The sequence below is a fragment of the Ochlerotatus camptorhynchus genome, unplaced genomic scaffold, assembly GCF_037179485.1.
Source record: "Ochlerotatus camptorhynchus isolate MF236.1 unplaced genomic scaffold, CSIRO-AGI_Acam_v1.1 ptg000221l, whole genome shotgun sequence".
Taxonomy (NCBI): Eukaryota; Metazoa; Arthropoda; class Insecta; order Diptera; family Culicidae; genus Ochlerotatus; species Ochlerotatus camptorhynchus.
In genome coordinates, this window is record NW_027040711.1 from 423,330 (window position 1) to 439,464 (window position 16,135).

The following is a 16,135-nucleotide window of genomic DNA, read 5'->3' on the forward strand; positions in this document are numbered from 1 at the left end:
TATTTTTCCATTTCCAGTCATCTGTAATTTTAGCCTCTTCAACATGTTTCCTGCTGAATGCAGTTGTTTTGAATCCATGTATATAAAATTATTTTTACGTTTATCAATTATAGCGACTGTGAAATGATTTTCATACCAAACTGGTATGATTATTACATATGCTCTGGATTGCATTCTTTTTTGTATCGACTTTACGGTAACCTTTGAAAGTTTTTTTTTGGCGAAACCAAATAGATTTGTGCCCTGATCACAGTCTAAGTAGCAGGCTGATGGCATATTAATGGAAATAAGGATATGCAAACTGTATTCTATTAGAAAGTTTGACATCCAGCACGACCAGTTGTTTGACCATAGAGTTTTAAAATGAATTAATTTAAGAGATAGTGGATGTTTTGAAACAACCGTAAGATGGTTACAATATGTTGTTTTATTTTCTATATAATAATTCAAGTTCTTTATTACCATGTTCGGTGAAACACTTGAAAACCCTATGCATATTGATTCTAAAGAACTGTCAAACCCAAGAAAACCTTCTTTTATAAGTTCATCTTCATTTATCGTAGCTGTCAAATATGTAACCTCTTCTAATTGTTCCTCTTCTATTTCTTCTGAAATAGTTGAGAGACGTGCTGTAGTTGCATAACATTTTTTTGGAAAACTTACTGGTGGAGGTCTGGTTTTAGCAGTCGATTTGAAATCAGTGCAGTACTTTTCTTCGTAGGAATCGACTTTCATAATTTTATCAGGTGGTTCCAATCTACGATCAAAGACAGTCAACCTGTGTTTTCCTTTCACGCAGGATAGTTTAGAATTATCTTTTTTGAATGTTTCTTTTGCTTTCGGCAATTGATCTATAAACATTTCATTAATAAGTATTGAGTTTGAAAATGATGTAACGGAGACATTGGACACAGAAGAACAAGGACTATTTAATGTGTTGGACACAGAACTAGCATAGCTTTTTTTCGATGTTGGCGTGGAAGACGCTATTGGTCGATTTTTTGTATTTCTCTTGCGGTTCGTTCTGGTATTCCTAGAACTTGGAATAGCATTTTTATATTTGTTTATTTTGTGGTTGATATCTGGAATATAAATGTGTAACAAATGGTCATCTATTCTTATTTTTCCAGAACCAACCGCAGGTGATTCTTCAATATTTTTTTTTAATACATGATGATATCCTTCGATTGGCCCATTATTGGCACGATTTAATTGTTGCTTTATTTTTAAGTTGCTAATATCTGGATATTCTCTATATGTCAATAAAGGAGTCCAGAAAGGAAGGTATGTTACGTATTTCTGCAAAAAGTTTTGGATAAATTTATGCGTTGAGCTATTATAGTACTCATCTACTTTTTGTTTACTACCGAATTCCAATAATATCTGACTTTCATAATCGGCTTTACACTTTATGTAAAACGGGCTAGAGTTGTAAATTGTCTTTCGTTTCGCAGTTTCTTCATCCGATTTACATTTATAAAATCTATCCATGTCGACTTTAGGGTGACACTTTTCGTCTTTGCCATAATTTTCCACATCATTAAAACATTGAATCTGCTTTTGTAGCTTTTCATATTGTTGACATCTTTTTTCTGGACATTTAGTAATGAGAAAACTCCAGACATTCATAAATAATTCGTTTATTTCATCCAAATCATTAAAATTAAAGGCTTGGCAGAGAGCAATTTTGCAAATCTGTTTATTTGAAACTAATTCTACTGGAAAATATTTTTCCAAATCGTTAAACATACATTTTACTACATGAGAGGTACATAATTTTAATATTACTTTCTCACAGTCAAAGTTTGGATTCTTCTTTTTCAATATAATCCAATTAGCAGAATGTTGAAGGTACTGTATAACCGACATTCCATTACATGCTTCTATGATACTGCCGACAAGAGCCATTGAAAAATCTGTGGTGATAGTTCTGATTACTCTGTTCAGCTTATCAATACCACAATTAACTCGCATAAATCTTATTATTCTATATAAATTATTTGATAGATTTCCTAAGTGATGATCGTTTGTAAAGAAAGTAGCTATAGGAAAGACCGTCATAGCACTATCTGATTTTACATTTTTGTATCTTGTAATTATACTGTAATAATGAACATTAGGTCCTTTAATTACTTTTTTCCACTTGGTAGATGTTGCATCTATGAAAACATCAAGTGGACCCTCACGTTTTGCAACATCTCGTGTATGTAAAATCTGACATTTTTTCATTAGTATAATGTTAAATGGCTTCCTATCTAATTTGAAAATAAATGTTTCTTTTTGATGTGCCATCTCTACAAGTGAATCCCAACACTCTTTGCCTTCCCTGAGCTCATAACGAGCCTCTGTAGCAATTTGTCTTACAGCACTGTAAGATAAGCATTTTTGTAAATTTTTGTTAATTGTATAATTTGTACTTTTGCTAAGATCTGCATCTGCCTCTCGAATAAATTGACGAGGTCTAATGTGCAGTAGTTTATCTTTTGATTTTGCTCTAGACTGACCACGCAATTGGTTAGCCAAAGGCTCTGGATGATGGAAATTATCCATATCGTGTAAAACTTTGAAAACTATCTCACCTGATCCGGTTTTTGAGAACGTGGTGGTATAAATAAACCTTTTGCAACTTGGCTGCGAACAAACTCCATATATTTTTATTGTCCGACTTACTTTTTTTTTTGGCACATAATCATCCTTGCCTTTAAAATAAACTTCGCATGTTTGGTTTGGGCAGCGTAATACGTCATGATGACTTGCATAGTTAATCTTTTCGGACATTGTTTTGAAATTTCTTCTATTAAAATGGCTTTCATTATAATTGAAAAGTTTTTTATTTTGAGGGTTCATGTAGTCTTCTAGCTGTTTTCTGGACCAAACAAACGAAATTCCAGAGTCCCAAAACTCGGATAATTTGAAATTCATTTCCCTATTGTTTCTCGTTTCTACATCAGTGTTTGTCACCTTAGCTTCCTGACTAAATGAGGAGTCAAAATCACTGGGAACTAAATTTGGAAAAGCAGAAATAGTTGATTCTGTCTTATCGTTTGAATATGTTTCTATATCTTGTTCAACTGTTGCCATATTATCGCTAAAGTTTTGTTCAATAATTTTTTTCAATTCCTTTCGCTTTATATTTGGGTTTAATAATGGCAAAAACTTTTCCGTTCTATTTTTAATATAGTTAACCGTATGTGTAGCATTATGTAAAACGTATATCCCACAGTTGAAAGAATCAAACTGGCTATCACTTTGCAGTGTGCTCACATGCCATTCACAAGATAGAATCTTTTTCGCGATTGAATTACTTTCAGAATACTTTTTCATCGACGTTAAAAAAAGATTCAATTTACTACGAGCATGTTTTTGGTAATCAGGTAAGCTTTTTGAATCCATATAATACATTGTTTTGCTCTTTAAATCTAAAACTATTAAATAAAAATGCATATTTTCGTGGCATGGAATTAGTAAAATATCTTTGTTTAGCGAATCAAAAACGAGAGACTCGTCATACACACCACCTGGAGCTGACAAAAAAGCCTTGGACTCATAAATATTTAGCACCTTAATATTATCTGTTTGTGTAATTAAAATTTGTAGACAAACTTCCAGGCAACCACTAGTTAACATTTCTCCATGATTTAGTGAATTAATATCTTCGATCGTTAAATTTAGTGCCGGGAATTTAGAAGAGCTGAACAAAGTTACTCTTTCGTGGTTATTCAAAAATTCAATATTTTTGCACCCTACCGACATTGGATCCTTCGGACCTTTAATGGAACGTGAAGTTGAAGACCCTATGGATGTGTTTGTTGCCGTTTGTCCTGACCTAAGCAACATTGGATCTTCGACCGAAATGAAACAAGACTGAGCTGGATTCGGAATCACATAATCCGTTACTGGAAGCCCAATGTCTGAGGATAAACTAGTAACTGTCACTTTTTCCTGTGCAGTTTGACCTAATCTATTAAAAGTTTGATCCTGCACCCACAAGGAGAAACAAGAAGGCTGAACTGAACGTTCAACTGGCTTCGTAGCAACAGTTTCTGATACTGGAACGCGAATGATCATGGACAGAGGGGCAGCTGAAGACACTGTTGATGTGGTTGACGGTATTTGACACGATTCGATAGGATTAGAATGCTGCTCGATGGAACAAGGAAGCTGAACAGAATGTCCCAGAATCGGAGGTACTAACACCGGACCCCAATTGTCGGAGATAGAACCAACAACCGAAGAAACTGCGGTTTGCGTTGACCGAATCGATATTGGATCCTGTCTTAAAACGGCGGAACAAGGAGGATGAATTACAGGATCCGTTACTGGAAGCCAGATGTCTGAGGATGAACTAGTAACTGATGACACTGTACATTTTTCCTGTGTCAATCTATCCACATATTGATCCTGCACCCACGAGCAGGAAAAAGGCTGAACAGAACTTGTGTCTAGGCTCGCAGAAAAAGGTTCTGATACTGGAACTCGAATGTTCGTGAATGGACCAGCAGTCGAGGTGAAACAATTTGGATGCTGCATACATCCAACGGAACAAGGAGTCTGAACAGAATAACCCAGAATCGCAGATACCGGAACCCGAATGTCCGAGCTTGAACCATCAACCAAAGAAACTGCGGGTTTCGTTGATCGAATCGATTTTGGATCCTGTCCTAACTTGGCGGAATAAGAAGATTGAACCAAGTGTAACGGGTTTGAAAGTACAGGTCGTGATGCTAGAATACCGATTTTTGAGGATGAAACAGCAGCTGAATACACCGCTGTAGTATTTGTTACAGTTTGACCTGACCTGACGTATATTGGTCCCAGCGTATGCGTGGAGGACAAAGGAGGCCGAGCGGAATGAGTCAAATGATTCGAGATTACAGGCTCCGATACTGGAACCTGAATGCCTGAGAAAGAACCAACAGCTGAAGGACATGTCGATGCATCTGGTGCAGTCTGACTAAATTCGACGGTAGAACTCTGCATGGCAAAATGAGGCGGTTGAAAAAAGTTCATCACTGGGTATGGAATCATCGGGCCCCATACTGGAACCCAAAAACCCGGAAGCGAAACGGCAGATGAGTATACTGTTGGTGTGTTTGGAGTGAGTGAGTTTGGAAAAACAGGTGTTGGGGGAAAATAAGGAAGGTAGCCTGCGGGAGGGACCCATACCTGCACGGGAGAAATACATACCGGGATATACAGCGGATATGTTGCTAAATATCCTCCACTGTAAGGACTACTAAAATTCATTGTTATTACTTACGATTTGATTTAAATGTGATAATATCACTTGTAAAAATACCACTTTCTTCTTTCAAAATTGCACCACTTGATTTGCACACCGTATTAATTGTTGAATGAAAATGAATGGTTGAGCTGGAATGAAAACACAAGAATAAAAGCAGAGATGAAAGCATACAGCAGGGTAGCCAGAATCTTTTCTGAATTTTTTTAAATGTTTTATCGGTCGGTTGGTGAAAAAGAGAAAATCGATTAAGAGAATCGATCATCGCAGTTAGGCCCTTATGATTCTGAACACTAGACCTCGTTGGATATTCATAGGATGTGATATTGTATTCTATAAATCTATCTGGTCAGTAATACCAAAACTTGTTTATTTTAACAAGCACAAGAGGCTTTTAATTGTCAACATCAATTTAACTGAAAGCTATCGGTTGTACCAGGCTGCGTCTATAAGTGAGAGTTTTGGTTAGAGAAGCAAGAATATTGTGGCTCTCAGTAGAGCTGCAGCTTCGTAACACGCATTATTAATCAATCGTTTCTCCAACTTCGGTACGATCTTTACCTAGCTCAAGATATCTGCGGATAGCATCATGTAAGAAAACGTTGGTGTACTTCGTGTAATATATTTCTGGATTGAATTTGCGTATGACACACTAAAGGAAGTTGTACTGCGCGTCGATTTATTTGATGCGTACTGTGCGCAATCTTTAATTCCTGTTAAAAATGATACTACCAAAAATAAAAATACACATCCCGATAGGCATTTCTCGCACATAATTATTATAGTACACTTGAAAACCGAACCGACTTATCCGCGGGTGAAGCAATCGATAATGGAAATGCGTCTGGATCAAAAACTGGATCATATAGCTGTTTCGTCTTCGCTTAGGATCTGGCCACCCTGCTGTAGGCTCGATTTCATAAAAAAATCTAGTAGGAAAAAAGCTTGCAAAAGCTTTTAATGATTATCTTTTTCACAAACAGGTGGCGCTAAGTGCAGCTCGAAAAAAATTTCTTGCTCGACTTTTTTTTCCTGCTCGTTTAGCAGCAGTACCGCAGTGGCAGTTTTTTAGCGGTTTCAGATTTTGTTTTCGATTTGGTGCATTAAATTTGAAAGGTTTTGTGAGTGTTAATGTTAAATCTAACGTTAATTGCAACTTGACATAGTTCATCACAAATCCCGACGATGAGTGATCCGAGTGAAGATGTTATGTGAGTATTATTTTTGATAGAAATTCTTCCTCGGTACAAGGCCTCTGTTTACCTCAACATAACCTCTGATTGCAGCCAGTGGAAAAAGCTGTGGCAGCTTGTATCCGGAATTCACTACGAAACACCAAACGCCGTCGTTCAGGACCGGCTGTCGGATGTTTCGAAGCAATTAACCGATGGCATTTTGATGTATAAAAAAGCTGCCGGTGACAAGACCTCCGAAGAGCAGTTGAAGAAAGTAATGAAGGAACGCAACCAGCACAAGCTGCTTGCTTTTGCCACCAAGTTGTATCAGTATTTGGTGAGTTTGGGAGGAAAGATTAATAGTTTATTGGTTGATTAACTTGCAAGAAATTTATCTCGCAGGACATTGATGCTATACAATCGTGGAATATTCTCTGTTTCTACCTTGTCAACGAATATCGTGGACCAGCCAGTGCTTTGGCAGACTACATCTCAGCGGAAAGTTCAATGTTGACTCTACTGAGCGATATCTGGTCATTCTACAGCTTGGAAAGGATGGTACTCTTGAAAATTGTCAAAAATTTGCTGGAATTCTACAATTCCGGTAGTCATCCGTATTCCAAGGAGTACAAAACCATTATCGATAAAATTGGATTGGCACAACTCAGGACTGCATATATCAAACAGTTAGAGCATCTAATCAACGATAATATGCCTGGTAAGCTGATCCCGGGTGACATGTTCAACAATCATGCCAAGATGGTCTTGAGATCAGAACGGAAGTTGCGCGAAATGAATGAAATTTTGCACATAATTCTTATGATCATCCATTACGATGGGATTAGCGTGGATGAGTTTAGCCGTCTATTTAAACTGTTCAAAGGACACGCATTTGGCAGACAACAGCAGTATTTGGACAGCGCTAACGAGAGTCATAGTGATTTGGTGAAAAGAATTACATTCAGTGAACTAGCGATTGTGTGCGAGGCATTAGATCTTACCGAAAAACCTGACAAGATCGTCTGGGCAGAAGAAGTTATCAAAGCACTTGATAGTGAATTGTTTTCATTGCATCAGTTCCCGGAACATGGACCACTTTTGTTAGTGTGGATGCTTTTTAATTTTAGAATTCCAAGTCAGATGGAAGACGACGAATTGTCTACTCGGTATCGAAAGTTTGGTTCCAGAGCAATGCAGCTTGGTGTATTTGAGTATCTTCAAGCTTTGGTAACACATCGAACCTTCAAGGATCACAGTCTTGTTTGCCGTATCACGCGGAAAGCAATCTTCAATCAACTTGGGTTCCTTTGTCAACTTTTCGACACTGATGGATCCGTTGCTGATCTTGCGAAAGTCATCGACTTGCTCAGCGAACTGCTCCATAGTCCGTCTATTGCAACTGAATTTTGCAAAAATGAAGCAAATCCTGCGCGATCGTTATTCGATACATCATTGGAAAAATTCCCAGTGGACTTCAAACCCCTGGCAATGATTGCTCACGCTTTGGCTTCAGCAGGACCAAGCTCGTACAAGTATGTCCATGCGTTGCTGGAGCGTCTACCAGTTTACAGTGAAGTGTATGACCCCGACAAATACGAATTGCGTCCTTCGGGTTCAAGCGAGGACGAGTTTGTGCTTACGCACGATTATGTACCTTTTCGAAAAATTGGTTTCAAAGTTCCTCGAGGCACCAGTGCGGTAGTGCTTGACAAACGAACGCATACGATGGTGCACTTTCGGACAAAGTTGAATTTTTATGATGCTTTGCATCACGAAATCAACGAAATGCTGTCGGATGCGCTGGCCTACACTCAGCTCAATGACGAACGGATTCAACGGATTACTGCAGGTAAATTAGTATTAATATATTGGTTGATCTTTTACCAGCGTATAAATTCCTTCTACAGGTATACGCTACTTAGCTGTTGCTGTAAAACGTATCCATCAGCCACAAGAAATCAGCTCGGAAATGGTCCATCCAACAGAAATGGTCTTCGACATTCTGCTCAAATTCAAAGTGGTTCAAAATCCACCAATCGAATTGTTGGCTGAATGTTTAAATGTTTGCGCTGCGCTAGTACCGCTTTTTGAACAGGAAATATACGCCCGTGTCATCAATTTGAACATCCTACCCACGGTAAATAATGCCAATTTGGACTTCAAGGATTACGCCACCGGAACTAGCTTCGAGTCGAGTTTGATAGGATATTACCTGGTGAATTGCGAGAAAAATGTAGGAAAGTATCGTATTTTGATGGCATACTTCAACTTTTTGAAAACCTACACCAAATTGGGTAAGAGCAACATTTTTGCAGTAGAACTGCCCGGATTGATTTTCCTGTTGAGAGAAGTATTTCCGCTTGCTCACTCATGGCGGGTCGAGAACGAATTGGAACGACAGAAAGTTTATGTATTCATTTTGCAGTATATGTTTGAAATTCTTCAACTGAGTCCGGAAGCGCTGAAGAATGACTATCCCAGAACGGTGCTGCAAAATGTTTGCGTTTACAGTTTGCTTGATTTGGACAACGGACTCACTCTGCTGAAGTTTGTCGCCTTAGGCAATGGTTACTTGCAGTCGATAATGGAAAACGAAACCAGCTGGATGATGGCCCAAGAGCAAAGCATTAATCAGTTGGTACAGCTATCGATGACTATTCTGATGCAAATTTTGAGACTCAAGCGTACCGTAATTGATAATGAAAAACTGTTGACACCTTTGGAATCAGCCATTTATACCCAACCGAAGCAAAGAGATACCCTACGTATTATTCCGGTCGTGACGAGTTATATGAATAACATATTCAATAGAAGGCTGCCAATACTGTCTTGTAGATTATTGAGACGCTTCTCGCTCGAGTTTAAGATGTCTTTGCTTGCTTGTTTGGACATTGAACCGGATCAAATTCGATTAATTTTTCTTCAACGACTAAGAGATGATCTCGAGAGTGACAACCTGAAGATAGCAGTCTTGGAGTTCGTTGAAGCCTGCATTCATAAACAACCAGGTCTAACGGAAGCTTTCTTCAAAATACACTACGATAACGTAGATAACAGGCTCTTCTTAGGGGTGAAACCGGGTAAAAAGAAGAACATAAGCGATGGAATACCAACCTACATGGAGGAGTATCTGGAAGCGATCTCCAGCGATCCGAAGAAATTGGCTAGTCCTCTTTTGTCTCGGATGATGTCTTTGTTCCATGCTCTTTGGAAGAACAACATGCAGATTCTCTGTAAAGAACTGCTGGAAAAGAAAAGCTTTTGGCCTAGTTTGTGTAATCCACTGTTTGGGAATGTTAGTGAAAATATCAGAGCTTACAGTCAGTTGTTCAACATTCTCGGTATAGAACTGTTTAAAATTGACAGCCCGAGAAAAATTGATGAAGATCTCAAGAAAGTTTATGAGAAATTTCTCGACTATGATGTTTTCTCACGGTGGGTCCGTGCAGTGTTTGAACTTCCTAGAACCAGTAGCGATGCATGCGATGATAGCGTCTCTTTTACCTCGGCAATAATCGACGAAACTCCGGAATGGCTCAGTCGGTTGCAGTCCTTCAAAGATTTAGTAGTACTACTTCTAAAAAAAAAGGACACCGGTATATATCTTCCGGATCGCAGCAAACGATTCCTAGCGCATCAGTGCCTCAATGTGCTGCTGGAACGTGCGCAGTATACGGAGGATCTTCGCCCATTCGTGATTCTTGCAGAATTATACCTCATAGTACTTTCAGACTACGAACACAAATATACCGACGATTCCAAACAGGATGAAGATGTGTTGCACAAGATTCAAAGCTTGCTGAACGTTTTTGCCATTAATTACAATGAACTGCACTCAAGAGCAAAGGAATCCGTCCTGGCGATTGCTATTAAGGCAGTGGAACTCCAGTCTGATCAACTGATTGAAAATACGGTAATTATTTCGAGCATAACACGTTCTTCTGTGGATGTCGTGTGTCATGAAATTTACGATCTGGAATCATCCACGAAAGCTGAGATTAAATCATCCTCTGTTAAACCTACCAGCCGAGGGCAAATACCATTACTCTTGGCTCTGAACTTGTTGAAGAAATTAATACTCGTTTATGAAGAAAACGAAAATCCGGCTTCACGGTGGCAGTGCTGGTTTATTCGAAATAAAGTTTTTCTCCGGTTGATCAGTGTCACGAACGTTTTGTTGCCATTGTATTCCAAACGGAAGATAACCGAAGAAATTTTAGAGCTCCTCGTTGTGTTGGCCAAGAGTAGATGTTCGAGCGAAATGCTACACTGTGAGATAGGAGATTATCTTTGGCTGAAACTACTGCCACCGAAGGAACTATTACAAAAGAAGCCAAACACGATGGTAAATGTGAGTTAATTTTGAAACTATTCACGTATCTACATGATAGCAACGTAATTACATCCTCATTTTTAGGAAGGTGAAAACAAATGGAAGTCTCAAGATTGGTGGCCAATTTACACTCGAGGGATAGAATTGGTCCGAGTGCTGCTGGCCCAACACAAGTATCGTTTTCTGAAGGATGCGTTATTCTTTGCTGGAATTCACGAAGAATACCTCATAGATTCGCTGCTGTTGGCCAAACAGTCAATGGAAGACAAGGCAGTGGAGCTGATCAAAGGGACACTCGAATTGCTGGGTGAACTGGTATACTACGAGAGGGAATGGCGACTGGACCATGGACAAAGTTTGATCAATCTGATGGTAAGTTTTTCTATTTAAACATTTATCTGGTACTCTAAATCAAGACTTAAATTTGCTTTCTTCAGAGATGCGTGCAAGTCCTCATGGATCATAGCGTTGCCCTGCTCTATCGACCGAAAATTCTGAAACGACTTACGGAAGGACCTTCTGCAGAACTCTGCACCGATCAGGACGATCCGAATGCTGTCGATACTTCCGATGAACTCGTAACTGCTATGAACAATGTTATTGGGATTATCACTCTCAGTGCCAAGTGTCTCTTAAGGTTCAGCCCAAATCTGTTGAATCTGCTTTGTGATGTTGACTTCTACCCTGGTCGATGGTATCCACTAATAGAAATACAATTTGGAGTTCCGAAGATGAACGCAGATAATTACTCACAACTCAGTTTTGGAACTGTCCTAAGAGCCGTTTGCATGTTCACAAAAGTTTTGAATGTGGTAAGTTCCATTCTATGCTGTTGTCATTATTCAGAATCTAATGTTTCAACGCTTCCAATTTCAGCAACACTATTCGTTTCAAGATACTCCACTAAATCAACTTCCCGCCGGAGAAACAGACTGTGTCGATGCGATACCGTCCTTATCCAACGCATCATTGGCTCAGCTGAACAGATCTACCCTGGCTGCGAATAATGGTACAACTCGCCAGTCAAGCTCTCGTACTCCTTTCGCCAAGTCACTCTCGATGACATCGGTATCCAGTTTCACATCGACAAATGCTATCACACTTTCCAACGAGCTTCTTACACATCTCGATTCGAAGCTCTGCATAAGCGGTTTGGAATATGTCCTGACACTGCTAGCATCCCAAAGCTTGCTCGCACTAAAAGATACCAATCTATCGCAGCGTGAAAAACAGCTCATTAAACGAGAACTGAGCACAGAATTGTTGATTTTCCACGATTTTGTAAAGAAACGCATCCTGAAGGATTCGAAAGAAATCCTAACGCGCAAAAAGTATGGATCGGTGCCAATCTATAACGCGAATGACGAAGACGATGACAACACCGAAAACAGAGTAACAAATTCAGTGAAAACTGTGCCAGTAGCATTGCCGAAGAAACCCGATCGCAGTCAATCGATGCGAGTGAATGTAGTGCTGAAGCAACATCTACAACAAGCAGCCTCGTCACCGCTGAGTCCAATTGCTCATAGTTCACAGGTAGATCCCGCTCTGCATAAAGCTTCCTCGTCTACTCCGGCGATGCCTCGAGGCATTCTAAGACCACCCAATGCGGTATCCGTCAAGCGGGTAATGTTCGACGAAGGCCTGGAAAGTAATAAAACTTTTGCCTACGCAGGCCCCGAGGATGAACCTATCTTATACGAACCGGAGGAATGCAAGTATACAGGTTTGTCGCACGTGAGGATTGTCGAGGAAGATTATCTCCATCTGATGTCGAACTTGTTCTTTATCATAGCACAGAGTGAACATTAAAGCTAGAAGATCTACTATTGTTTAGAATGAAGGATGTAAGCTTTGATTAAAACTGTTGCCTAAATAAATGTAATGCATATGTTCAAACATTAATCTCTGCTTTATTTTAATTATTGTCATTGTTCCCCTATTGCGATGGACAAGTCCATTGGATGGTGGGCAGTTCATTTAACATTTCTTCATTTAAGAATTAACTCACTACGCGGCGCTAGTGTGTCATTTGCATTCTTCTTATTCTTCTTCTTGTTAGGCTTTAGTGGAATTACAGTTTATAGACCTGAAAATTTTCCACAAAATTAACATCAGTGTATCAATTTCCGCTCATTCAAGGCAATGTTAAAGTTAAAAAAAAAACATCACAGAAAAAGCCCAGAAATGTATTAAACAAATTTTGTTTTATATTTGTTTCATCATTTGTTAGGTTAGCGTAGCTTTTGTTCTGCAAAAAAACTATTTAAAAAATCGAGAAAAAAATTAATTAAAACTGAATTCAGTCACATGCCACGTCCGTGGCGTGTTGGAGGCAAAGGTCATCGAGAACGATTCATTGAAAAATGTGTAATAGGTTTGGACAGCCATCAATCTGGGTGATCGCACACTTTTTCTATTTCACACTCTATACATTCCACCTGATCGAGTCCGGGACAATGAACTAATCGATATTCACTGTCGGTCAGTTTTCACAGTTATCGAAAGTGCCACTCCAGTTGATGAAATATTCATTTTGGGTGACTTCAATCTGCCAGGCGTTTCGTGGAGTCCATCTCATAGCGGATTCCTGTATACAGATCCTGATAACTCTACATTTCACGCAGGAGCTAGTGGTCGTCTCGATAACTACAGTGCAGCGACGCTTTCTAAAATTAACCATGTAGGGGAAATAGCTCTAATGTGGGTCTATGGACCTAAGATTTGGCCCATCGCTAAAAATCTGCTTTTTATCAATTTTATCTAGATGAACGCGTCATTGGGACGGTACTAATGGATATTTTTGGTCGCAAGTGAAAATTTAGTCGATTGCTGAATTTATGTGTGGGCCCAAATTAGGAGCATTTAGGCCGACATTATATCCATTTCCCCTAGTTAACGAAAATAATCGTAGTTTGAACCTCTGCTTCGTGAGCACTCAGGACAGGGCTATTAATTTCCTCGGCTCATTGTGCACCTACTATTCGGGAGAATTATCAATTACGTCTCCTTACGTGCAGCCCTCATCATTCAAGGACCACCGAAATCATCTTAGCAACCAACAGTTCGATTTATTCACTTTAATAATGAGAAAGCGAAACGACGAACGAACACTTTTCACGGGTTTCTCTGCGCCGTTACTTGTCAAACGGCATCTCCATAGAAATCGGGTGACTTTAATAACATCGAAAAATATTTTGATCGGAAGGTGATTACGTCAAAAAGCAATTTGACTGGTAAATAAATTTAAAAATGGGATGTGATCCTATATTCGGACAGTATATAGTGTAATAGCAGGAGCATCGATTGACACTGATAGCTCGACTTTGTTTACCTTTGTTACTTTCGACGTAATGAAAATTTGCTCTTGATATGTTATGATGCAAATTTGAACTTGTTAGATACAAGAAGAGTGAGCGCTCACGAGTCGTAAAATCGCTGATTGTGACTATCTGCAAGCAATTTTGACAGGTTTTATGTGTCAAACACTTGCCTTTCAACTTCTTTTTGAATCCAACATGTACAAAATATCAGTATAGCATCTAATGATTCCAAAATTCTGAAAATATATTGCAAGTGAGCGAAAGATTTACGAAGTATCGCACGCTTCCTCTGGAACTTCATTATGTGAGGTTGAATCACTTGTACCAGTGAGTCAGTCGTGAATGCTTTTCGAGTTTCCAACGAGGCATCCAGTGCAAACTTAAGCTACACTCGAAATCCTTTTGGAACTACGTGAACGAGCAACGCAGGGAGTCCAGCCTCCCATCGTCTATGGAGTTCAACGGAGAAGTTGCTGCTAGCGCTCAGGATATATGCCGCCTTTTCCGACAAGTTGGTCAGTGTATTCACCAATGAGATATTATCTGACGACCATATTATGGGAGTCATATCATATGCATTGCATATAAATCATAACCAGCATTTTCATTCTAAGATAAATTTCATAAGAAATTCCAATATGCATTAATTATGTCACGCTAAATCGAGGAGAAATTTACCCCCCCCCCCTCGCACAGTGGCACGAATATGAATAAAGACGGTCAAAAATATTTTCTACCCTTTTTCTACGTTTTAGAGACGTGTATGGGTGTCTTGGGAGAAGTTGCTCAAAATTATATCCCGCATCTTTTAAATTACACACCCGAATAATCTTTAAGCTAGTATTATACATCCAAATTCTAGCTTTTTCCAGTTACGAGATAATGTTTCCATGTCTTGGACAAAATTGTAGAGCAGTTGATTTTATGAACATTTGCTAAAGACATCAAATTTCTACATCATAACTCTGTAGAGCTATAATAGATTTTCTTTTAAGACTACCTTAATATTGGTTTTTTGTGTTAATTAGTGCTATTTTCAAATTTGATCAATTTATCATGTTCTAAGAAATTGTTGGCATCATTAAAATATACAACTTTGCTGAATACACCAATGCTTTTCATTGAAATCAATGTGATATACAGCCCATCAAGCGTTTTTGTGACGTCATATTCAATGGCTCGAAAAGAGGGTGGGCGGGCCCTGGCGGGGTCTTAAACTGATTGTATTTTGAAGATTACCTTATAAAACAGTACTTCTGAAAATTTCAGCGTTGGGTACTGAGGGGTACCTAGCCAAATCTCGATTCGAAAATGTCAATATTATATACAGCCCATATACAGGGCCTCCCTTAGCTCAGTCGGTAAAGGCGCAGCTACAAAGCAAGACCATGCTGGAGGTGGCTGGGTTCAATTCCCGGTCCGGTCTAGGAATTTTTCGGGTTGGAAAATTTCTCGACTTCCCTGGGCATAGAAGTATGATTGGACTTGCCGCACAATTATACCAATGCAAAAATGGTACAGGCATCGAAAACTCTCAATTAATAACTGTGGAAGCACTAGAACACTAAGTTGAGAGCACGCAATAAGCTAATATGCGTATGCAATAAGCTTGAAATGCGAATAAGAAGAAGAAGATCGGACGGTTTTGTGACGCCATATTGAACGGCCCGAAAAGTTGGGAGGCGACCCCTGGCAGGGATTAAAACCGATTGAATTTCGAAGATTACATTATAAAATAGTGCTCCTGAAAAGTTCAGTGCTGGGTTTCCAGGGGTATCTAGTCAAATCTCGAGTCGAAATAGTCAATGTTATATGTACCCCATCATGCGTTTTTGTGACGTCATATTCAATGGCTCGAAAATAGGGTAGGCGGGCCCTGATGTAGTCGAAAACTGATTGTATTTGGAAGATCACCTTATAAAATAGTACTCCTGAAAATTTGAGCGTTGGGTACCGAGGGGTACCTAGTCAAATCTCGTTTATATATATTTAGTACAAGTTATAAACCAATGTGTGCTACGAGTGTGCTACTTACTCATGCTCATACTCATGCGTACTATCT

At 39.1% G+C, this 16,135-nt stretch overlaps 1 protein-coding gene across 1 annotated transcript; it reads left to right on the forward strand.

Moving 5' to 3' along the window:
- The first annotated feature begins 6,300 nt into the window (after nt 1–6,300).
- Nucleotides 6,301–12,617, forward strand: Nup188 (nuclear pore complex protein Nup188). Its single transcript, XM_065225079.1, has 7 exons — nt 6,301–6,453; nt 6,529–6,754; nt 6,820–8,266; nt 8,325–10,768; nt 10,835–11,122; nt 11,188–11,562; nt 11,627–12,617. The coding sequence occupies exons 1-7, from the start codon at nt 6,428–6,430 to the stop codon at nt 12,560–12,562; spliced, it is 5,742 nt and encodes a 1,913-aa protein (XP_065081151.1). The 5' UTR covers nt 6,301–6,427; the 3' UTR covers nt 12,563–12,617.
- Nucleotides 12,618–16,135: the final 3,518 nt, after the last annotated feature.

Bases quoted from the DNA above. Each gene is read 5' to 3' on its own strand.
- Nup188 (XM_065225079.1), top strand. From the start codon at position 6,428: ATGAGTGATCCGAGTGAAGATGTTAT. The intron at 11,123-11,187 runs GTAAGTTTTTCT...TGCTTTCTTCAG, and splicing joins AAAGTTTGATCAATCTGATG to AGATGCGTGCAAGTCCTCAT. The intron at 11,563-11,626 runs GTAAGTTCCATT...TTCCAATTTCAG, and splicing joins TCACAAAAGTTTTGAATGTG to CAACACTATTCGTTTCAAGA.